This window comes from Mchenga conophoros, linkage group LG14, assembly GCF_057382185.1.
Source record: "Mchenga conophoros isolate Kocher_MC1m ecotype Shallow Benthic linkage group LG14, M_conophoros_male_GT1.1, whole genome shotgun sequence".
Classification (NCBI taxonomy): domain Eukaryota; kingdom Metazoa; phylum Chordata; class Actinopteri; order Cichliformes; family Cichlidae; genus Mchenga; species Mchenga conophoros.
The window spans coordinates 1,835,564-1,861,438 of record NC_140539.1 but is presented as its reverse complement, the minus strand read 5'-3'; the positions used below and the strand labels follow the sequence as shown (position 1 = coordinate 1,861,438).

At 43.8% G+C, this 25,875-nt stretch overlaps 1 protein-coding gene across 2 annotated transcripts in view; it reads right to left on the bottom strand.

Annotated features, from left to right (window-relative positions):
* sorl1 (sortilin-related receptor, L(DLR class) A repeats containing) overlaps positions 1–23,198 on the bottom strand; it is a 90,757-nt gene extending 67,559 nt beyond the window's left edge. Inside the window, exons 1-2 of one of the 2 annotated variants that reach the window (XM_085244700.1) lie at positions 22,799–23,198; positions 681–797 (exon numbers count right to left, since the gene is read on the bottom strand). In XM_085244700.1, coding sequence (XP_085100826.1) covers positions 681–797; positions 22,799–23,119 — 438 coding nt within the window. In that variant the 5' untranslated portion in view covers positions 23,120–23,198. The remainder of the gene's footprint in view (positions 1–680; positions 798–22,798) is intronic. The other variant, XM_085244699.1, reaches the window with a different exon arrangement.
* Between the last annotated feature and the right edge of the window lie 2,677 nt (positions 23,199–25,875).

Below are 25,875 nucleotides of genomic sequence, written 5' to 3'. Positions count from 1 at the left end.
ATATTCAATGCTGAGGTCCTAACTGTCTATCAGCAGTTTAGCTAGCTTAGACTGCAGGTCAGCATGAAGGTGTTTGAGTAATAACTGCATCGGTCGTTATTCCAACCAGCTATTTAAGGTTGATGGTTCTGCCCAACATGGTCACTGTTAAGGACTGGCATGATGAGATAAATCTTTCTGAGGAATACAGAACAACATCCATCCCATAATGAGACAAAACAAACTTCCCAATCGAAGGAAAAGCAGTATTCCCCTCAGCTCTCCGTCTGAAAGTGCTCAGTCATCCCAGGAAGTGGAAACAGAAGCGGCGTGCTGTTTAATGGCTGTGTTTGAGGCTTTCAGTTTCTTTTCTCTGTGTGTGTGTGTGTGTGTGTGTGTGTGTGTGTGTGTGTGTGTGTGTGTGTGTGTGTGTTGAGGTAGCAGATGGGACCGATTAATGTGTAGCTCAACACTTGTACCATCATGAGAAACATGTTAAACAAGTGTGAACACAAACCTTCTGCTACGCTGCTAATTTACACAGACAGTTTACAGACTGGGATTTAACTGGAAAACCAGGCCTGAGACTAACCTGAACACTGTATGAGCCTACTGGAAATAATCCTGGGCCTTCTGGTTTTAGTATTCCCAGGTTTCCTACCCTACATGTTACATGCATGGATGTTTTCAGGCGTACTCACCGAGCTGGTTTTGGACCCAGTGGTTCCTGCACTGTCTCGAGCCAAGGCTACAATGACATTACTCTTCTCTCCTGCCCAGTGGACGACCATCTGGTTGTGAGAGTCATTCAGGTTGGCCTGCAGAAAAAAAAGTGAACATAAGGTGCAAGGAAACCTTTCCAATCTGAAATTTAAATGGGCTGAACTATCCAGCGATGACACGGACACAGAGCTGTGACGGTACTGAAGGTCGGTTTGGAGGCTTTTTCTCTTTAATAAGTAAAATAATCATTTAAAAATTTACTGAAGTTCTCTTTGTCTGATATTAAAATTTCTTTGAATATTAGAAACAAAAAAAATGCTTAAGGCCCCATAAAGGCTCGGGAAAGCTGTAGTCTTACTTTAGGGTACCCATTTGCACAGGCTGGTGAGAACACCATTGTTTTTATCCCTGTGGACACGTGACACTCGAGGAGACGGATGAGTTTAACACAGTATCCTGATCTGCTGACAGTCACAAAGATGGATGCAGACATTTCTTCAGGCCAGCATATGGTTTGAATCTGAGGCGCTGAATCAAAGCCAGGCACAAACTCACGTCTCTGACTCCTCACACCGACTTTCTGTCTTCGGCGGCCGGACTGTCAAACGATGCAAAAAGATAAGGATCAACGGAGCTCACAGATCTGAAGCCGCTTCCCAGTTTTATGACAACTCGGTAAGGAATTCAAACAAACCAGGCCGTGACCTGAGATAACCCCAGGCTGTTGAGCCCGCGTCTGTCAGAACATTTCCAAAAATGAGACAAATCACATTTAATCTGTGAATCCAGATACGCTGTGCACAATCTGAATGATTTATTTAGCAACAACATCAAAGTAGCACAAGTCAATATTTCATGGGAAAAACTGGCCCATGTGTCATTTAACGGGAGTCACCGGGCTGATAGTCTCCGTTTGTTTATATGTATTTATTTGTATTTAACAAAGAGTCAGTTTCCAAAAATGTATTTTGGCCACTCCTGACATTGATCTGCATCTCTAGCAGTCATCATCAGCACACCAGCTGTTCTGCTGTTCAACTGACAGCAGAGCAAACTGCAGCTGCAGATGAAAAGGACACAAGAGAAGCAACAGGGGGGAAGCCCCGCCCCGGAGCAACACGCAACCACAAAGCAGATTCAGATTCCACCAGTTTAACCAGTCTAGCTTCCACTGGGTATTTTGGGAGGTTTTTGCAATTGTTTCTTTTAATAACCTCGTAGCAGGACGACGGTCTGTCGTCGTGTCTGCTGCCACCGTGTTTGAAGAAGGAACAAAGTTTTTGTCTGTGGTCACACAGGTGCAGGACCACCGTCCTAAGGACAGTCAGTCCAGAGGTGCACGTCACAACCTTCAGGACACGCCTGAAGTTCTGCTCTGCGAGTCAGTGTCAGGACAGTGAAGCTACTCGTGATTTTTCATCCTCTCTGTCCGTGGATCTCAAAGTAAGGCGCTTTGGGCTTGAGCACAACCATCCATCACAATCTGTGGACAGCAGGACGGTGTATGTGGAAGCACGTTTAAAATCAAGTGCAGAGGGCCTGTTCGTGGTGCTGAAAGGACACCCAGCGAGACGGCGTGTCTGAACGGTTTCTTGGAAGACGTTGCGGCAGCGTGGCACAGAGGACGGAGCTGCAGCACAGAGCAAAGCACGCTTTTCTTTTACTCCGTAAACATCTGGCTGATCGTGCTCCAGCAGTGCGTCTGCACAGGACCGACCAATAACTTGCTTTAACACAAACTCCATCTCCTTCGGTGCACCTCACGTGGCGCCTGGATCAATGATAAAAAAAAACAGGCGATTTCATCTCTTTCTTTGTCGCTGGCTCTCTCTGCTTTCCTCTTCTCATCTTTTATTGATGATGTTAAGAAGGGCCCGGCTGCCTGAAGGGCTCCTTTTTGCTTCAAAGGCCTTTCCCTGCATTTTTCTAGCAGTTCTCAGTGAGGAGCAAACAACAAGTATCGCTGTCAGCTGTGATCAGACACAACCCTCCACCCAGTCTGCTGCCACCGCCGTAACAACGGTGAGGACGACGATGCCAAAAAGGTAAAATTATGACTGCACAAAGGACTCGGGCCTAATGAGATATTCAGCCTGAGACTTTTCAGCAGTAAAGAGCGACTGCTGGCAGTGCAGCCCGCACTGCCACGCCTCACGTGCTGTTAATATTCGCACGTTTGTGCCAGTGTTGGACGGCATTCTGCCAAACGCAGCGATGCTAATATCTCCACCTACAGCGGTCTAAAAAATCTATAGAGTGCTGCAGCAACAAGGCTCGCTGTGCAGTTAAGGGGGCGGCCTCGAAAGGCAGGATGTACGAGGATAGATTTGTTCTTTAGCATAATTTAACCAGAAAACAGCAGAACAGATGTCCTGGAGAGCTAGACTGTCTGTCACCAGCAAGACACAAATGTAACCTTTTCCTGATGTAAGGTCCAACAAAGGGACAACTATGAGGCGCTGCGGCACAGTCAACTTCACTGAGACCCGCTTTAGTCATCTCCTCCTCCTCTCCGTCTTCTTCAGCGTGCCTCCCTCAGGTAAAAGTCTGGGCCGTGTCTGGAGCCGAGGTGTTGCAGCGATAAATCTCTGTATTTTTGGCATCGCTGGTCCCTGTGAGGGGGTGAAGGGGCTCTCGGGACGGACACATGAATCCAGAGAGCAGCGATGAGTCCAGAGATAAATATTGTCTGTCAGGTTGCAGCAAATTGCAGGAAGACCTTCAGCAGTACGGGTGGTCCCGCCATGGGTGATTACTGCTGTGCAGCTCCACTGCACATGTCGCACGCACCACAACGACAACAACATGTGTACCGTATACACCACAAACGATTATTTTGTAGGGGTGCAACGATACACAAAATTCACGGTTCGGTTCGATACTTTGGTGTCACGGTTCGATATTTTTTCGATACAAAAAAAAATGTTCATGCCTTTTTAATTTGTCATTTATTAAATTTTCACGGCACATTCTGCACCACATCTCTGTGCGTTCATCATTTGTTTGAAGCCAGCTCACCTCCTGCAACTACTTTTCCGAGAATACGTGCTTCTTTTGTGGTTCGGACTCCTGACATTTCTTTGGAGGTGGAGGAACCTCACAGTAATTGCTTAAAGGAGCTTCTTCGACATCTTTAAGAGTTCTAAACAAATGTCTGTCCTCCTCCTGAAAATCTTTTGTACGCAAACACGCGTTGCAACTTCTTATCTTGTGCGTGTTTTTTATTTTGACAGCGAATGTGCACCTGCGGACCACTTATGTGCAGCCCTGGTTATTTAGCTCGTCATATTGCAGCCACAGAAATTCTTTTGTCCATGAAACCATAAAGCTGCACTTTCTTTTTGCCTTATAGTCTGATTTGTCATAACTTTTGCATTTTGTGGTAAGCTTTTCTTTGGCTGTCACTTCTTCACCCTGACCTGTCTTATTTGGCTCAGCAGAACTAAAATATATATCCTGCTGCTTTTACACATGCACTCACATAAGCTCAGCGATTCTCTGCGCGATCAACCTCTCACATGTTTAAGCTGCGGGAGATTTCACTTGTCATGTTTGCATAGTAAGCTAACGATTAATAAGACGATGTCAGAGGAATTGGTGCACAAATTATCATCACTCACAGATCAGTGCTGTCGCTCTCTATACACAGTTCGCACGATTGCAAAGTGAAAGCAAAAAAACAAGCGCAAATTCAAACGCGACTTCAATATGTCACATATTGACAGTGGCTCACCGATGCCAATGACATAATTACCCAGCTACATTTCTGAAAGACTGCAAAAGCATTGACATATATTTTTCCTTCCTACAATAGCCCGACGGGCAGGGAAGAGATAGATTTTGGTAGCCCGACTGGAAAAATTTTGCGAGCCCTGTATCTGATGGAGGAATCCCTCATCTTTGGAAAAGAGAGTTTATTACAGAGAAATGTCTCTTTCAAAATAAAAGCTCTACTATACTCTTCTTCTGGGCTATATTCTCAGCAGCATATTAAACATATCATGTCCCCATAAGGAGAATCCTGTGCTAACGGCTGTCTAAATGACTCGGGTAAAGTTTGTAGCATGCATGCTTGTTGTTTTTGTCTGCTTCCACTTGTCTTTGCACCAGGATGATGTCGGCGTAAATGTGCAGTCATATTCGTTGTGTTCCCACTAGTGCTGTCAGCGTTAATCTCGTTGAAATGACGTTAACGCCACAACACGGCAAATCTCCGTTAACGAGCTACCCCTGATCGCCCCGTGCATGCGGCTAGACAGCCAACACATTAACGAGCTAACTGCGCTAACACACTAGTTCACACCCATGTAATTGAGCATTGCATGGCACATCCAACATACTGTTTTACTTTAGTCCATGACGCGCTTACCTTCAGGGTCATACGTCACATGAAAACCAAAATAGTTCCAAACGCCAGATCTGAATGAGGGTGGGGGAGGTTCAATTTGCCATGTTGCAACGAGCCTAAGTTCTGTCTCGCTAGCTCGCCCTGCGCTCAGTGAATCTGAGTTCGACTACTCCGCCTAGGCTGCACTGTCGGGTGCAGATCCACTGAGCGCTCAACACAGACAGCATCGTCAGAAGGAAAGTTGATCAAATAAATTTAAAATTTTGTATTGTTCGATACATATGCGCACCGAACCGAAAGCACTGTATCGAACGGTTCAATATCGATACGAGTATCGTTGCACCCCTAATATTTTGATAGTCGACTAGTCAGATCATCATCCATTGGACGTACAGCTTATTGCACCAGCAGCATCTGCTCCTATATAACTATCATTAGCTTACAGCTTGAAGTGTTTAAGGTATGTGCTAACTAAAAGTAAAGACAAGATGATAGTTTATTGAATTTTAATGAAATTTGCAGATTGTTTCGGTGAAGTTTAATAAACTCCTTGCTATCTAAAATATAACAGGACATCGGAGTAAATTCTGGAGCATCTCACACTTCTGATAATCAGCTGTCTGCTTGATGTTTATTCAGCTGTGTAAAAACTATAACTTTAATCTCAGCCAAACCGATTTACTCAGGAACAAATAAAATACTACAAAAAGCCAAACAACAACATTTTTAAGTTATCTAAGTGACTTATGTATGTTTAACCTGAGTAGCGAAAGACGGCGGTGGGTTTGAAAACGATTTGCCGGGAGTCCGGTGTTTTCACGGCTCTAGTGAGCCTAGCCCTGAAAATATGTTAAACGAAAAAAAAAAAAAGAAAAAAAAAAAAAAGAAAATATGTTAAACGTTTATTTTGTGACCCAGAAAGAATAATAAGAGTAATATTAAAACTAACTAGCTGCCACCATTGTTGGAAACTGAACTGGGCCGCGCTATGAATTCTGGGACAGAGCTTCTTCTTCTTCTTCTTCGGGGTTTAACGGCAGCTGGCATCCTTGTACATGCAGTGCTGCCATCTTCTGTTTCAGTCCGTTATTACACTCTTAAATCCTACTACTTATTCCTGCGTCTTTTGTGATCTTACAAAGCTTCAAACGACGCGTCGACTATTAAATCAGTCGTCGACGATTTTGATAGTCGACGTAATCGTGACGAGTCGACTAATCGTGGCAGCCCTAACTCCCAGCAACACAGCATATTTGTTCCAAGCTCCATGAAGTGGTAGTGAACCCCTGCAGAGATCAGGCTTTGTGGTTCAGGCTCAGCTGACCGTAACACGACCCGTCACGCATGCTTCCTGTTGCTGATAGATCAGGGTTTCAACAGGCATATTTGAGGGTTCCCAGAAACTCACAGTAAAATGTTTTATAGTGCTTTTTAAGACACGCCGATCCCTCCGCAGAGCCCCCCACTGCCATTTCACCGCATGTACAGCCGCATTGTTTACCTCCAGCTGAGACGGTGGAGATCTGACTCTGCGACAGGAAGTCCAACAATTTACACCAGGCTACAAAAATGTTGTGGAGCTGCCAGCCGGCTGATTACAGGTGAGCGGGCTGCAGTCTCGAGAGAACTTCATGCAAGCTTTAAAAACTCTTATGGCTTCAGTGCTGACACTTAAGCACTTTTTACACAACAAGAACATTGCTAATTGGGCAGCTCCGTTTCCCACGGTTACACAAAATAAAAGCCTGGCTTTTAATCTGACCCATGTCAGTTTTCGGGGTTAGCGGTAAGAGTCGTCATAACTGTTGCAGGTCACTCTGTAGCCCTGCTGACTGTGGGGGCGCACAGATTTACTCCCCCAGCTTTCTGCAACACTAATGAAGAGGATTTATATTCAGTACTAGAGCAGGGCGATATGGCCAAAAATATTTATCACGATATATATTTGAAAATTTGCGATAACGATATAACCGACGATATAATTGATGCGAGACAAAATACAACTCCACAACATTACTAGCGCAAAAAGACAACCTTCCATTTATTTTCACTTAAACAAGAAGCTGGTTTTTATGTACATTAAAGCTTTATAAAAATGTAACAGTGCAAATGCAAATTCCTTGCTGAAAGTTTAACCAAAAGGCATTTCCAGTAGAAATGGGCTGACATATCCTGAGCATAACCATGTATAATATCCACTGAAGTTAAAAAGAGGTGCTTTGCAACATTAAACTGCAGTGTGCAGTACGCATTTTTCGGACCATAAGGTGCACGGGATTATAAGGCACATTAAGCGAAACAAAGCAGTCAGATAAATCAAACTTTATTAAACTCATTCTTCTTGCTTCCTCCACTTCTGTACCATTGATTCATTAATGTTGAATTCTCTGGCAGCTGCTCTATTCCCATGTTGTTGCAGTATAGTAATGACTAACCTCGTATTGTGGATGGATTATCTCAGTTGTTCTCCTGACTGAAGTTTGGTCCGTTTACAGCATCCTGCCATGCGATTGCATTTGTCTCTAACCATGAAGAACCTTCACGTTAACTTTTATAAGTGGAAAAGTGTTAGTGTTCGTCCTCCAGCTTCACTGTTTATGTTATGCTAACATAGCTGTGTCGCTAGCGATCACGTAGCACATCATTATAAACCAGCTAGCCCAACTTCAGTAACCCTACAAACGTCACTGCTGTTTAGTTTCCTGTCTTCATTTATGTTGGAAGTGATAGCAGAGCTGTACGTTTGATTTTTTTCAGAAATCTCTCCGTCAGAACATGCTATATCATGCTTAGGTAACTAGCGAAACTAGCGAGCTAACTTCCGCTAGCTTCCTGCTAACTTCTAACTCCGTTAAATGTAATAACTTTTGTTTTCATGGATGCCTGGAAGTTGAACTTTATAGTTACACCTGGTAAGGCAGCAATGCTGATCGTTTTATTAAAGATGAAAGAATTTAGACAGTTTCTCAGTGATGCTGCAGTGTTGTTTGACCTGAAGTATACGGAGTTTAGGACCCAGATTACTCCCAGATTTAAGAGCATCTTAGTCCGACAAATACGACAATAACAACGGCCGCTTGCATGTTCTGCAAAAAAATGTGCTTTGTTGTGTATCTGACGGACAAACACCAAACCAGTTCCACATCACAGAAGTTTCACCATTTTTACAAACCAATTCTGGTTCATCTGTTTCACTCAACAATCGGCCATGTGCGTATGAAAACAAAGGCACTGCGCATGCGCGTTTTACTCCCATTCTATCGCGATATTTCATTTTCCTATCGTTGCCTAACATTATACCGGTATTACCGTGAACGGTATAATATGGCCCAGCCCTATTCAGTACCCACCTTTTACCCCACCCACCGCCACAGCTTCACTGGATGTTTGTCATACTCAATAGCACTTGCTGTTACCATGGTTACCGTGGACTTAAGTTTTAACATTTTTTTTAATTGTAGGATTTTGTCCTTTTAAAGAAAGCAGTAATATTTCATAGGAATAGTCTGTGTCATGTTGTTGTCCTACAGAACATTGTGCAGAAACAGCTGATGGTAAGTCTCCTGCTCAGTTCCAGTTCGTATCTGTCCAGGAAACAAAAACACCGTCAGCACTGCTTCAGAGTTTTGACAAGGGGGCAAGCTGTAGCTTAGTAACAGCAGAAGAGAGACATCCCATCTTTGTGTTGTTATTTAGGACACTGATGAAGCCGCCCTAAGGTCAGTGAAATGTCACGACTCACTGCCTGTCCTGCTTTTTCTTCCTCATTGCAACACGGCCGGCAGTCCTGAAGCGTGGAGCTCCTTAAATGCTCACGTCCATCAATCTTTCTGACAGTTATGTGGCCACTTTTTGTGGGATGAAGAGGAGAGGGCGTCGCAAGCAGCCATCAGGGGAACTGTACTGCAGCGCTCCTCGTCTCAGTGTTTCGCAGACAATGCGTGATGCTTTCCATATTTAACCCTCCACATTCTGTGAAACAGGATCCAGTAAAACCAGCAAACCAAATCATCGTAACGTGCAGAAGGGAAGGAGCTCTCGCTGCTCATCAAGCTCCAGCGCTCCAAGGTGAAACCCTGAGAGCTAACAGACCGGAGCGGCTCCGTCACTCACCCTGCAGCATGAAGCACCAGGTTAACATCAGCACTGCAACGCTTTACTCACACCGCAAACCAGCGTTTGAATCAGACTGCGCTACTATTACCAGAGCTGTGTTTAATAAGCAGAACCAGATGCATCTTCATTTATTCCAGAACCACTTCTTACTCATGCCTACATTACCAACAATTCAATTTGCCTGCACACAGTTATGTCAAGGATTTGGGTGGGTTAGCAGAGATGATGAGCACGCTCCAGAGGTCTGTTGAGCTCAGTCACTTTTTAAAATAAGGCCCCAAAATCATCCAACTCAAGTGACAACACTCACAGACACCCATAAGGCTCCAACTTTGTTTTCCTCATATTCCACAATACTCTGAACAACCTGGATTTACTGCAGCTGCTGCTGAAATTCATTCTTTACATTATCCACACATATATACATAAACAGTGGTTCAACAGACCGCCTGCTTCAGAGTGCTGTCGTTAGTGCAGGGAAACAAGCAGCACTGTATCCTGACACACCTGTACTGGCAGCAGACAGAAAAATGTGCCACTGTTACTGAAACTTGTGTCAGCAGCTGTTTTTCAATGTGCTTAAACACACTGAAATCTGGGAATTAGGAGGCCTGGTTCAGTGTGCCACACATCACGCCGCTGAATGAGGCCATCAGGGAGTACACTTACTACGACTCCCGGTTACATGTCGAACGTTCACATGAACGCAGCAGAACATTGCCCCGAGCATCACACCGACTTTCATAGCACACTCCTGCTGCCATTTCATCATACACAACACACACAGCCAGCAAGATGGAAAAATGTACTTTGTCCTTTAGGCCAGTCTCCTCCTGTCATTGCTCCACGGTAGGGCTGGGCCATATCATATCATTCATTGTAATACCAATACAATGTTAGGCAACAATAAGAAAATAAAATATCGCAACAGAATATGAGTAAAACGCGCATGTGCAGTGCCTTTGTTTTCATACGCACATGGCCAAAAAGCATGGCGGCAACAGAGAATAAGAAAGGCGGATCGTTGAGTGAAAGAAATGAACCAGAACTGGTTTGTAAAAACGCTGCAACTTCAGTGATGTGGAACTGGTTTGGTGTTTGTCCGTCAGATACACAACAAAGCACATTTTTTTTGTAGAACATGCAAGCGGGCCGTTGTTATTGCTGTATTGTATGTCAGTGCGCCCCAGGGCAGCTGTGGCTACAACTGTAGCTGCCTTCACCAGTGTGTGAATTTGAGAGTGAATGAATAGTGGTATTGTAAAGCGCTTTGAGGGGTCCCGAAAAGCGCTATATAAATGCAATCCAATATTTTTATTATCATTATTATTATTTGTCGGACTAAGATGCTCGTAAATCTGGGAGTAATCTGGGTCCAAAACTCCGTCTGCTTCAAGTCCCAAAGTCAAACGAACACTGCAGCATCACTGAGAGTTAAAATCTGTCTAAATTCTTTCATCTTTAATAAAATCATCAGCTTGGCTGCTTTACCGGGTGTAACAATTAATTTTAACATCCAGGCATCCATGAAAACAGAATTTATTACATTTCACGGAGTTAGAAGTTAGCAGGAAGTTACTGGAAGTTAGCGTGCTAGTTTTGCTAGTTACCTAAGCATGATATTGCATGTTCTGACTGAGAGATTTCTGAAAAAATTCAAACGTACAGCTCTGCTATCACTTCCAACATAAATGAAGACAGGAAACTAAACAGCAGTGACGTTTGTAGGGTTACTGAAGCTGGGCTAGCTGGTATATAATGATGTGCTACGTGATCGCTAGCGACACAGCTATGTTAGCATAACATAAACAGTGAATCTGGAGGACGAACACTAACACTTTTCCACTTATAAAAGTTAACGTTAAGGTTCCTGATAGTTAGGGACAAATGCAATCGCATGGCAGGATACTGTAAACGGACCAAACTTCAGTCAGGAGAACAACTGAGATAATCCATCCACAATACGAGGTTAGTCATTAATATACTGCAACAACATGGGAATAGAGCAGCTGCCAGAGAATTCAACATTAATGAATCAATGGTACAGAAGTGGAGGAAGCAAGAAGAATGAGTTTAATAAAGTTTGATTTATCTGACTGCTTTGTTTCGCTTAATGTGCCTTATAATCCCGTGCACCTTATGGTCCGAAAAATGCGTACTGCACACTGCAGTTTAATGTTGCAAAGCACCTCTTTTTAACTTGTGTGGATATTATACATGGTTATGCTCAGGATGTGTCAGCCCATTTCCGTTGGAAATCCCTTTTGGTTAAACTGTCAGCAATGAATTTGCATTTGCACTGTTACATTTTTATAAAGCTTTAATGTACATAAAAAACAGCTGCTTGTTTAAGTGAAAAAGAATTGATGGGTTTTTGCACTAATAAAGTTGTGGAGTTATAAAGTATTTTGTTTTTGTCTCGCGTCAGTTATATCGCAAATTTTCAAATATATATTTGAAAATAGTTTTGTCCATATTGCCCTGCCCTATTGTGTACTATATATAAAAACCAGTCTATTTATCACATCATCCAGGTGGAGAAATGGTTCATGTGGCACATGCTGTTGCAGTGTTTGGTGCTTTGTATGAGACGTGTCAGCCTCATACAGGCTGAGGTGAAATACAGCAAACCAGGCTTATGCATGAGTCACTGGGAGCAGGACACACACACAGCAGCAGAGCAGGATTAGCACCGAGTGAAACATTAACATTCAAATCAAACAAGATCCAGACAAAGAGGTAACCCAGTGTAAAGACTGCTCCCTGGGTAAATGCAGACACGTGCATAGACTGCGCTCTACCACCCAACATCTGACTACAGGACACAGCTCAACTTGATCCCTTTGCCTGTTTGAACGCCGCTGTGCAGTTTTACCCATGTTCATACATGAACATAACTCTGCAACCCTACACCAAGAAATCCATCTTCAACATTCCTGACAAAAGCTCCAGGAGCTGGAATGTACTCAGAACAGCACCATCAGACACAAGCAGTTCACACGGAGATCAGGTTCAGTTACTCACTTCAGCTTTTTTTTTTCCGTCCTACAAAAGATATCATCAACATTGTTCCTCATAAACGCTCAGCAGCAGCTGAACATTCTGAGCTTCTCCTGGACAGACGATCAAGACTCTGATGGAGAAGACTCCCGTCCACTGTTAGACAGAGTGCAGCTCCACAGTCTTGAACCGTGGATAGAGACAGCAGCTCTGGACCGAGAGCTGCACTAACCGGAAGCTACAACAAGTGGAGAGCATCCTGTGCCACTATACTCAGGTCGAGTGCTGCACTTCAACATGGTGGAGCTGGACGAGACCGCCGCTCTGTTAGTTATTGTCATAAAGTGGATGCTGAAGTATATAATTATAATACCGCAGGGCCTCGCGAGTGGGCTTTATGACAGAAAGCAGTCTGCATGGCACTGATATTCTTGTGGTGCTTGTACATACCTCATTTTTTCAGTCAAAATTTGGATTAAGAAATCACACACACAAAAACAAAGTGTTAACTGCTCCAAGTATCTCGCCACCATGAAAGGAAAAACATGAAAGATTTCTATTAAACGCTCACATTTGCTTCCCACCCTTCTAGTGCTTTCATATTTCTTTGGAAGGATGGAGGCGGTCGGCTCAGTGTCTGGTAGTACCAAGGAGTGGATTGCACCAACGATATGCACGGGCATTCAGCCCATTCTCCACCCTCCCCACTCCTCAGCTCAGCTGTGTGTGTGCGTTAGGGGGTGGCAGCGTGGCCAAGAGAGTCGACGAAGCCCGACTGAAACAATGACATCATCTCTGCAGGACTGGCCGGCAGAGAAGTCTCGCTGCACTCTCACCTCGAGCTGACTGTCCAGTGTCCATGCTCAGGCCGGCCGGTGGTTTAGTGCAACAGGGACGAGACACAACTGAGCCCCTGTTCTCCTCCCAGTGTGACTGCAGACCTCCGAGTTCTTTGCAGACTCACAAAGCAAGGTGTTCCAGAACTTCCACACCAAAATAATGCATGAAAGCAAATGAAAGGCAGGCAAATGATAATGTTGAACATCCTTGTTACTGTGTGGTATGCCGCCACTCGATAGAAAATGATGAATGCTACAAAGATCTACTGAGACATGGGCCCAAGTTGGCCCACACCGAGAAGGCTCTGCTTGATACGTCTTACAGCAGCTTTACAAACTCGACCAGATAAAAACCAATGAAGTCGTTTTCATACCGGAGCAGATGCACACACAGTGGGCTGCGTGCAGACAGCTCACAGTGAGACAGTGTGGTGAATTTTAAAGAGGGTTTGAGCACCAGAATCAGCACACAAGCATCAGAGCAGAGCGTAAAGAGGCGCGCTGTTGCTCAGAGGACCGCGTCTACTGCTTTCAGGGTGGAGAGATCGATGCTGCTGTAAACGCAACACCAACTCCAGCTGATCGGGCAGCTCACATGCACCATGCACGTTTCTGTCACACACTAGTGCAGTTTGAAGACATGGGCGGTGTGGGGGCATTGAAATGTACGGGATGTCTAAAGTGAGAAAGTGAGCGCCCCGTCAGTTGGGTTGTGTGACATATTTATTGGTCTCTCTGTGCACATCTGTCCAACTTCTTAAACAGAACAGTCGTGTAGAGCAAAGTCTCAAAGATCAAAACTGTGGTTATTGTCCCCGATTGTTGTTTTTGAATTGTCTACGCTCAAAATACCCACAAATCGCTTGACAAAGCACATTCCTTTTGTGCTGTGTGAGATCCAGCAGCTTAACGTCTGTCTGAATCAACTCGAGATGGAAAATGTAGCCTTAAAATCCACAATGAAAATCAAAAACTTTCAAGGACATTTGCGATAATTATATTTATGATGACTTAGAGAAAGAAATTGCAGTGACTGCAGCTTGCAGATAGCAGCATTGATTTGTGCTAACAAAACAAACAGCATTATCCATCCTTGGTTTCCACTGTCACTGATGCCACGAGGTGCCGGCAGCAACAGCAGCGACACAGCATAAGCTAAAGTTAGGCAGTGTTTTCCCTGGAAGTGTTGGTAAATCCTGTTTTACAATAACTAAAGTAGTTTTTTCTTGTAATTCCCCAGGAGCCTGCACAATGTTGCCTCATAATAAAAGTGAGAAATATTTTCTACCTGGGACGTTGTCGAGCTTTTTAACCAGCTGCTTTTACCACCACATAACTGCATCAGTAATTTCCATCCACCATTTGCTCCGCCTGTGATTTAGAGTGTAAATAGCAAATGCTACAGCGATGTTTGGTTTACTCTTCAGCCTTACATCACCAGCTGTTAGCATCGCCTCCTTCCTAGCTTGGTTGTCTTTAGCAGTGTGTTTTTTGGCTCAGCGGTTGTCGCTTCCCCCTTTAGTGGTAAGAGTTTTCTTGCATGTTTGGTGCTTTGTCACAGGCTGTAGAAGCAGCTCAATTTTTACTACACTGAAGCCTGAAACATGGCTCCTGCTCTCAGACATGCCTGGGCTGGTCTTATTGTGTGGCACTAGGTAACAAAAATACACACTGCAAGTCCAACGTCCAGTCTAATGTATGAGGTTTAAAATTGTCTGTGTAATTTTTATGTGTTCATTAATCAGAATTTTAAGCAAGTCCTAACACTGAAATGCAGGCGGCTCATTGGTCAGATTAGTTTGCTGAGTGTGACTAGTGTGAATGCTAGCAGCAGAAGCCTTCTTTGCAGGTTAGCTTCCAGCACTGAATGAGGACCAGCACTGTGCTGCAGCCTACAAAGAAAGGTTGATTTTCTACATCAAAGCACTGCCGACCAACACTGGTTACTGTGGTTCTCATCTGTTTTACTTCACAGTTTTTTTCACAACTTCCTGAGACAGAGGCTGCTGCATCCTGCCGTACAGATACATAACAATCAACAGACATTAAGAAAATATGAATAATCACTTTAACTGGTGAATATCTCAGGTGAACACCAACAACTGATCATCTAATGTACTAGCCGTGCACACCACCAGACAGTAATCTATGACAACATGTTTTATTTCCTCTCTGTGTCAACGTCTCAGTGTATGTTTAAAAAACAAAAAACCTGTGACATGGGTGTGGGAGAGCCCCACCGCACCTCAGTGAGGTTTGTAAGTTTGATGTTTCCCTTACTCTCAGCCTGAAATTCAAACTAACGATCCAGCTGAGCACAGAACCATCCAGGAAGTGGATTGCAGGTTGTAGTGCATGCTCATGTCAGTCCTTAAAATTATGTAATATTAGATAATATTAGATGTGTTTTTAACAGTTTGGCTCATTGCTGTGCATTGAAAATGAGACTGTTGATGGGAGCATCAAGTTAAAAATGATTCTCAGCAGACGCAACAGCAAAGCTGGTCAGAGAAGAATAAATGCAGAGAGACCTGCAAGGAAAACCAGCTCCAGAGTGTACACGAATCACACTGGACCAGTCCCGACCAGTTTGGCCATTTCAGTATCTGATGGGTCCCTTATCTTTGTTAAGCTCTGCTGCATTGATATCCCCTGAGAAATAAGAAGCATTTGAGACTGCCCCTCTCCAGGCAAACCATAAGACGGATCGAGGACGTTGCAGGAAATCTGGAGCTTTGTTTAAAAGCCAAGCAGATCATTTTGACTTTTTATTTTTGGCTCTGGACGAGACCTGTGAAGTCCATGACTAAACCCAGTTACTCATATCCCAGCTTGCACATGTGATAACAATGAGTTTGAAATTACAGGGAGATGGCAGAAATGCACTGAATCAAAGGGACTATGACAGCATGCTTGGTTACACCTGACAAACAGTCACGTGTTACAACCGATGGGTGAATGTTCGACTTTTCAACCACGTAAAGATAAAGAGACTGAAATGAATGGAGAAATAAAATTGGAGTTTTTGAACCGTATTATACATGAGGAGGTGCTGTGTCGGTCAGTGCTAAAAATTAACCATGGTGTTGGTGTTGTAATTATAATAATTCACTTGATCAGGACAGAGGACTTAATCACAGTCTGGTACACTTTGGGAGACAGAAGCCACCCCTCAGCTGTTAGACGGCTCAGCCTGGACAAAGTAATAAACAGAGAGCCGAAATGTAAGAGTTTTGTGAAAAGCAAGATCATGACATTGTCTTCTGCTTCTGAGCGCTACGCAGATTTGGCATTTCCTGTTGATACGACTGTGCTTCGAATTTCCACATCAGACAGTGATGCTGACTTTAAAGTACTTGTTCAAGCCCAAAACAGACTAAAGAACAGCTCTAACAATAAAGCTTCTTAAAGTTAAAAGTCATTGAAATTTTAAGGCTTCATTTTGATTAAATGCTGATAAAACGTTGGCATTTTACTATACCCTAGTATAGTATATACCTTTCATTGCCTAATCGTAACATCTGTTCTTACCAGTAACACTTTATGTAGAGATCAAATTAATATTGAGCAGAATTGAGTTCAGCTTATTGGTTTTGCCCTCCACAACATTCGTGGTTCATCTTGTGGTCCCTTAGAAAAATTAAATTCAAACTGAAGGTCAAGCCTTCTTAGCAGTTTCAGACCAATTTCAACAGTTATTGAAACATATCTTCCTACTGGAGCAGCAACTGGACCAGACGATATCCCAACCGAAGCAGACGCAACAGCAAAACTGGTCAGAGAAGAATAAATGCAGAGAGACCTGCAAGGAAAACCAGCTCCAGAGTGTACACGAATCACACTGGACCAGTCCCGACCAGTTTGGCCATTTCAGCATCTGATGGGTCCCTTATCTTTGGATGGCCATTCCCGGTCGCTTCTCGGGCGACCGGGAATGGCCATCCTGACAGAATTGTTTAACAAGACTTTCAGCACAGGGGAAGTCCCGAAGGTCTGGACAACCAGTATTACCAGTATTACCATACCCATATGGAAGAACAAAGGGGATGTAGCCGAATGCTTAAATTATCGTCCTATTCTCCTACTATGTCACACGGTGAAAATATTCGAAAGAGTCATCAATGCACGTCTTCGGGAAATTATCAACGTCACCCACAACCAATGCGGTTTCGTAAAGGGATGCGGAACAACTGACGCTACACGCTGCCCGCCTCCTGCTGGAGAAGCAAAGGGAAAAGAACAAGACGGTACAGCCTTCCTAGACCTTGAAAAGGCTTTCGACAGGGTACCCCATGACCTCATATAGCACTTCTTAAGATCGCATGGTGTCCCTTAGGTGTATGTCAAATGGATACAGCTCCTCTATGACAACGTCACCAGTTCAGTCCGATGCGCCGCTGGACTATCACCTCCCTTCCCAGTTAGCGTCGGAGTCCACCAAGGATCAGCTTTATCACCCCTCCACTTTATCCTTTGTATGGATACCATCACGGCTAGGGATGGGTATTGATAAGATTTTCACGATTCCGATTCCATTTTCGATTCTGTTTAACGATTCGATTCTTTATCGATTCTCTTATTGATTCTTTTTTAAAAGGAGAACACTAAAGTCGATTAGCTTGGAACTGTGTTTTATATCTTCTCTTTGAACAAGATAGAAATTTAGGAGTAACATGGCCTTACAAACCCAACAGTAAGATCTTAAGAGATCCAGCCTACGGCTCTTCAATGGGGTGTCACAGGGTCCCCAGGAAAAAAAAATTGTAAATGTAAAATAATAAAATAAATATTCTCCTGTAGCAATAACAAAGTATAACATAAATTATTCTGTAGCAATTACACAAGAATATCCAGTAATGTCCTGCCTACAATTAAACACATTCACTTACCAAAGTGAAATCGGGGGCATCTGCTGTGGCAAATGGGTTCAAGCCTTTGACCACAAACTTAGACACTGCTGGGTGACATTCGTCTATCCTGCCTGAAAGGAGACGCTACCGGTAGACTGCAGCGAGAACTGCCAGCATCTGAGCCAGACTCTGTCTCTCTCATCATGGTTATCTAAATGCAACGCACAGTAATAGCAGGTTTTGTAATAAGGTAAATCGCGCTAACATAATATGCAATGCTAATTGATTAGTTACCTGCAGTATTAACGGGAGAGGACGTGGAAACGCTACCGCTGCTGCTGGGTTGAGCTTCGCTAGTCCGGAGCGGATCAAAAACACGACATTCGTTGAAAGCAATCGCGTGTTTTTTGAGCAAATGCTTTTGCATGTTTGTAGTGTTTCCTCCCTTTGATGAAATCTCTACTTTGCAAGTATTGCACGTTGCCCTGTTGTCATCCTTTCTCATAAAGTGTAACCAAACTTTTGAGCGTTTGTGCCGCTCAGGCGCCGTGTTTCCTACTGGGTAAAAGACGCTACTCAACGTGATGACGTTATTCGGGGCGACTGGAATCGATAAGGGAATCGTTTTTAAAAGTGGCAAACGATTCCAAGGAATTGAAACAAATTTTCAAATGTATATCATGATAAATATTATTGGTCATATCGCCCTGCTCTAGTCACTGGTGTCCTTTGTGACAGAAGAGTGCCAGATCGACTTAAGGGAAAAATCTACAAAACGGTGGTTGCCCAGTAGCCCTGTATGACTCTGCATGTTGCCCGCATTGACCACACATGAACTGGCCCTAAACGCCATGGAGATGCGCATTCTCGATGGAGCCTGGGAATTACAAGATGGGACTGTGTTACGAACAAAGACATACGGAAGCAACTAGGTGTAGCCCCAATCAAGGAAAAGATGCTTGAGTCCCGCCTGAGGTGGTATGGACACGTGATTCAAAGTGATGAGAACTCTGTAGCAAAAACGACTATGAGGACCGACCCAGAAAGACGCCGGCCTCAAGGCAGACCGAAGAAACAGTGGATGGACAAAATTTAGGAAGACATTAAGACCGTCAACGCATCACCTGAGGACGCCTTGGACTGAACCAAGTGGAGAAACCTTTGCTGAAGAGCGGACCCTGCACCAGCGGGAACAACGCCATTTAGTATTTAGCCATTAATGCAAAGTTTACAGCACAAAGCAGGAATGAAACCAGCACAAACAGACTTCAAAGCCATCACCACGGTGATTCTACTTTAGAAACCAGTAGAAACAGTTTGGTACCTGTTGAAGTTGGAGGTGAGTCTGCAGGGCTGGGTCAGCTTTAACATCACTCTGGATTCTTGGCTAGCTTAGCCTCAGCATGCCGTCTGTGCAGACGCTTGCACAGAGCGTTTGCACTTCACCATCGTCATCATACCTGTGCTCTTGACCCACTATTTTCCTTCACTGGTACATGAACTGAAATCACTTGTAGTGTATAGTGAAGTGCAAGTGGAACGGATAAATCGATAAACAGACTAAAAATTCAAAGAAACTGAACTACCGAGAACTGGGTCGCTACAAGAACCGGTTCTCGATTAGCATCCCTACCCGTGATGTCATGTGATCAGGGTCCTGCTGGCTGTGCAGCATATGAGGCTGAAAACTATAAGAGACAGAGCTACATTGGCCCCCAGACTCTGGAACTCTCTGACAGCAGTTTGTACAGTTTTATTTACTTTAACTTTACTTTTAATCCTGACCTGAAGCAAACAGCTAGAAGAAGAATAGAATGGCTTCAGGACAATGAGTGACAGTCCTTGAGTGGCTGAGCCAAAGCCCAACCCACAGAGCATCAGTGGAAAGAAGGGTTGGTTGATTTAACCTCAAAGTTAGATCAAGTTAATTTTGGCAAAATCATAATATTACCATAATGATATTTTTTACGACACTTTTATACCATGTAAAACGCTGTAGTGCTGTTATGATCGATCATAATAACAGAGGCATGACTAATGCTGTTCACAGACAGACAGAAAACACTGCTCAGATCCAGATGTGTGAACCTGCAGCGCCTCAGGTGCTGAATTACGCAACATTTTTTTAACTTTGACAAAAAAAGTGTAATTCTACATAGTTTAAGTGTCCCTTAAGTGGTTTTAAAACCAAATACACTCTAGTTCGAGGTTATCAAATATGAAAAAACAGAAACCTAAAGACTAAATAAGTGAGACTCTGCAGATCAATGAATAATAAAAAAAATACCTTGAACACATTTGCAGCCTAATAAAATCTTAGCATTTTCTATTTTTTAATAACTTGAGTCCTATCGTGAACTCCTGGGTGTTTCTGCATTTTTATCAATTATTTAATATCAATTTTAGCAAATCAGACAAACTGCAGCTGTTTGAAGTGTTGCACTTCTAGGACAACACACTGTTTCAAGAGAGCATGTGAGCGCTGAAGCAGGTGGGTTGTGTTAGAAGTTTAGTAGGAATTTTGCCCAGTGAAGGTCCTTAGATATGAAGACTTACTAAGACTGGGAAATAATGATAGCACAGCTTTCAAGCTTTCACCATTCTAGCTTGGTCATGGCTGACACAATGAGGGAAGCTTCCCGCATTCGGACACAGAGAAAATACATTGAAACTTCCTGCCGTGAACTCTGGTTTGACATAAAGCTGCCATTGTCCACAGCTCCATCTGACTTTCACATTAATGCCGTCATCCAAACCTGTGATATTCTCATCTTCCAACAGTCGAGGCTGATTAGGTGAACAGATTCACGATCAAGTATGCACACTGCACCCAACTCAGACAGTCATTACCTCTAATTACAATGCCTGCTCGAGGACCTTAACAAGTTTAGTCAAACCACTACAAGCCAACGGGGACAGCGAGCTGAGGAGCAAACACTCGACCAGCCAACCTCCTCCAGCCTTATCGTTCACCAGTGACAAAACATGATCCCGATGTGACTCTCTGGAGGCTATAGCTGTGTTTTGACTGAAGGCATCACCAGAAGTGTCAGTCAGCACGAGAAAGCAGCTCGATGACAACTCGTGGACACGTCCATTTGCCTCTCTTCTCTCGTACAAAGCATTCGTTGGGTTTTTAAACAGACACAGATACTTTTATCTGTTCCTTGAAAACCAATATATACATTTTGCCACCGATTAAACACTAAACAATATTTGTTTTCACACTCCAACTTTTTTCTGCTGCTTTTTCAAAAGAGTAACTTGACTTGTTTCCTAAATTTACAGCCATTTGATTCTCTGGATCTTTTACATTTATCTGTATGCCTCATTGGAAAATGATCCTTATGCATCTTATAGTGAGCCTTAGCAGAGCCCCTCAGTTGATCCACTGTCTGACCAAAGGTGTTTTAGCTCTCTTCCCCTCCCTTTGCTCTGATTGGCTGCCCCTCACAAAGAATGATGTGGCAGGTTGGTGAAAATATGGAATATAATAAAAAGTTTTCTTTAAACAATGATGTTATGTTGTTCATCTTTCAGAACTGAACCCAAAGTTTTCCTGTTTACTATCATACTGCAGGACGACAGTCTACAGATTCTTACCTGCAGGTGTTCAGACTCCTGAACACTCAGTGACTGGGATCACACACACACACCTTCAGGCACCAAGTTACTTTTTGCACAATACTCAGTATTTAGCACATTTCCATTGCAGGCTCTTGTCTTGGGTTTTTTTTTGCAATTTTTGCACATTGCACTTTACATAGTCCTGTGTTCGTCTGTTGTATGTAATATGTAGCGCCGCGGTCTCGGAGGAACGCTGTATCATCTCAAGCTGTACTGTACCACTGTACATGGTTGAGATGACAATAAAAGCCAGTTGACTTGAAAAGGTTTCCAGCAAAGTTCATCATACTTGAAATAGAGAACCACGGTGATGAATTCCTTTTTCTTTAGTGGAAGTGAGCTGTTTTTTCCTGTCAGTTGTGTTCCCTTAGCACAACTGAAGCTGTAATGCTTCATTAAACAACCTTCATCATGCTGTCGTCTGTGCATGCTCAATAACTGTATAATCCCACAAGACAACAAAGAGTGCAATAGCATTATATTTATTACAATGCATTGTAATGAATACCAATGCTATAATAGCACTTAAGAGCACTGTAGTTAACCATTACTGGGCTCCACCTTCTCCTTAGCAAAGAATACTATGGGCGAGGGGGGCAAGGACACAGATAAGTGGACAAACCAATGCAGCAGCTGTGGAAGTGGCCCAAAGGTGCAAATCACCAGGAAAACATTTGCTTTTACATTTAGCCAAACTGAGGTCAGTGACCTGGGGTGTGGAGAGCTCCACGCATAATTCCACTTAAAATTTGGAATTTCTTGCTCTGTCTGCCTCCGTGGGCTCTTTGTATGGGATCCACGTTTGGTGATTTCACTTCAGCCCACCCCCCGGAGACGGCAGGTAAAGACACGGACATTTGTTTCGCACCTAGCGTTAGCACCAGTCCCCTTACACTGACACCAAACCCTCTGCCTAATTCACTTTTCTGGTCTTGTTACGCTTCCGTTCCCTGGCACGACAAAGGAGATGTTTCGGGAACTCCATTGAACATACGCAGTGTCTTACTTTTGTCTCGTTTCTTCAGCGACAGTCGAAAGTGTCGCGGACAGGTTGCCGCTGACCAATTACATTCATTTGAATGAACGTTTAGTGAATTGTAATGTTACACTGCCGGTGTGACGTTTAAAGGCATCAGGTAAACCGACCCCCACACAACAGGAGCCTGCTTCAAGCATAAGGTGCAGGAATTGATGCTACTTCGGAAACAACAGTGCGTAATTTATTTACGCCACCCATACCAGTAAGGTCAGGCTGAGGTGAAGCTCGATGTGCGCGTCAAAGTGAGCGGTATCACGCAGTTAATGCGTTATATTACCTGGCCGTACACCTTTGGCATCGCCGGTTTACCAGCGCTCCGGCGACTTCGATGCTGCGGGTAGACGCTGGAGACCGACCCGCCTTCGATTCCACTGCGAGCGGGCAGATGCAGCGCTCGAGCCGCGGAGCCACCTCCATCTCCGTGCAGTGAAGCCTCACTTGCTTCTATTGTGAAAAATCCTCTGTTTTGCGGCAGCATGTAACGCTGCTCAGGATGAAGACGAAGAGTCGACGAGTTTATTCCTGCCACGCTGAGGACCAATAAATACAACAAACAGCGAAGAGAGGACAGCATCTCGCCCGCTCGTGATAACGCCATGTTTGTGTATGTTTTGCCTTTTGGATTAGGTAAGACCGAAGAGCTCCTTCTACTGGCAGCCACTGCTACATTCGCAAGCCATGGGAAATTTCAGGAAGTACCACATTTCTCAGCTTCAAATATGCTTTTGCTGGATCGGTATCACACGCAAAGGCTGTGAACAAGCCTCCCGGTGTCCACGCCATTTGTTTAAGGAGGCACACGAATTACACAACGACAACTCTGACAAATGCAAATAAAAAACAACGCAACAGCAAACGTTATAGCCTGCCTGGTACATGAACTGCTATGTAACACGTATCAGCAAGCAGTACTATCGTGTAAATTCTTTACTTCGCACAAACACATCAGCATCGTTTTTATTAGTGAAAACGGTGTTTTACAAAGAGGACATTTATGACGCTGTAGCGCACAAAACATTACAGAAATACAACCAGACCGTAAAGGTACCACTTACACCTCAACAATAAATATATTGTAGCTGTAGCACATTAAACGTTCTGGTGGTAAATTAATCTGTGACTAGTTGAGCTCTCATTAGTGACACAGTCTCACATTCACATTGTGCTTTTATTCATGGCTGAGGGCTTTGCCAAACAGTCAAACACACTCACAGCACCCAAAGACATTCAGTGTAATTTCATTCAGGTTTATTTGTATAGCACCAAATCACAACAACAGACACGTCAAGGTGGTTTATACTGTAAGGTGAAGACAACAGTATTCTGGAGAAATCCCACAACACTCAAATGAGCTCATAAGCAGGCTTCTTGCAATGGTGGGAAGAAAAGGAAGAAATCTCAGGCAGATCCAGGCTCAGGGAGGGGCAGCTATCTGCTGCCACTGGTTTGGGGGTGAGGGGGGAAAGAAGAGAAGAAAGAGATGCAGACTTACGTTCCACGATACCACACGGCAGGCCTTTATCTTTTGTCTTATTGCTCTGAGTTAGCTGTAGGGATCATTGCTACTCTCACATTTACATATAAAGCTCCATGGGCACCCAGCACTGATGACCATTGTCCTCACGCTAAGCAGCTATTGTTGCCACACAGTAAGAAGGTCCTGGTATTGAACTCACACAGACAGGGCCCTTTTGTGTAGACTTGGATGTTCTCCCTTAGCTTTCATTTTATGCAGGAGTTCCAGTTCTGCCACTCTCAGTAAATGAGCACAGTATGGTTAAGAAGTGAAACTGAGTGGGGGTAATCTTGAAGGAAGAAAATGTGAACGGTACTATGGAGGTGAAGAGAGTGTCGGAAAGGATCACGAGTTTGAAGCTGGAAATTGAAAGGGTGATGTTGAATGATGTCAGCATCCGTGCCCCGCAGGTTGGATGTTTGATGAAACAGGAATTCTGGAGAAATCGGATAAAGTGAACAGAGGCGATGAGGAAGTGTTGGATAGGTACGGTGTTAAGGAGAGTAATACAGAGGGACAGATGGTTGTGGATTTTACAAAATGGGTGGAAATGGTTGCTGTGAACACTGACCTTAAGAAGAGGCAGAGACAGGATAACATGAGAGTGGAGGAGGCTGCACACAGGTGGACTACATTTTTATGCAGAAGATAAAATCTAAAATAGACAGGAGACCACAAGATGGTATCAGGGGAGAGCTCGCTTGGTTGGTAGTCTGTAGGATGGCTTTCAATTCAAGAAGTGAAAGTGAATGAAAGCAGAGGAAAGGATTAAATGGTGAAAGCTGAAGAAAGACGAATATTACACAGAGTTCAGGGAGGAGCTGAAAAGCTCTGGGTGGGAAGAAAAAGTGTGACAATCAAAGAGATGAGTAGACGTGAGTACTGGGAAGCTAGGTGTACAACGAAGAGAACGGTGACAAAAGCAGAGGCTTATAGTGAGAGGTATGTTAGACTGACACTAAAGAAGGAGAATAGGAATCATTGGCTAGACAGAGAGATTAAGCAGCTTAGATTAATGATGAAGATGGAAATGTGCTAACAAGTGAATAGTTCGAGGAGCTGATCAATATAGAAAATGAGAGAAAGAGAAGGATGGCTGAGGTCAGGCAGGCGTCTCTGTGGAGGAGGATATATGAAGATGACACTGAGATCTGTAATGAGCCTAAGGAGAGGCTGGAAGAGAGTCTGGAGCGGTGGAGGTATGCTCTGGGAAGAAGAGGAAGGACAGTCAGCACGAGCAAGACAGAATGGATGTGTGTGAGTATCGGGGAGAGAGGTGAAAGGTGAACATGCAAGGATAAATACTGAAGGTCTGAATAAAGTTTGGAACAAAGACGCTATTCTTGTTCTTCTGCTTTTGTAAACATCTACTGTGGATTTTAAGTCAGAATCAGAATCAGAATGGGGTTTATTGCCAAATGTTGAGCAGGTTTACAACATTAGGAAATTGCTGCGGTGCTTCAGTGCAAACATACTGTCATAAATAACACTTAAATAGACATGGAAAAAATAAAAGTGGGGATAAGAATTAAAAGTGCTACGTGGAAAGATATGTGCATGAGATATACATGAGAGTAAGAATTAAGAGTGCTACGTTGAAAGATATATACATGAGTGCAGGTGGTGATCAGTGCCAAACATGAAATGATGCAGTGACACAGCGTAGGGTCATGTGTTAGTGGCGGGGACAGTCATACGGTTATTGTTCATGTGTCCAACAGCAGAGGGGAAGAAACTGTTCTTATGGCGAGAGGTTCTGGTGCGAATGGACCGGAGCCTCCTGCCTGAGGGGAGCAGGTCAAACAGACTGTGTCCAGGGTGAGAAGGGTCAGCTGAGA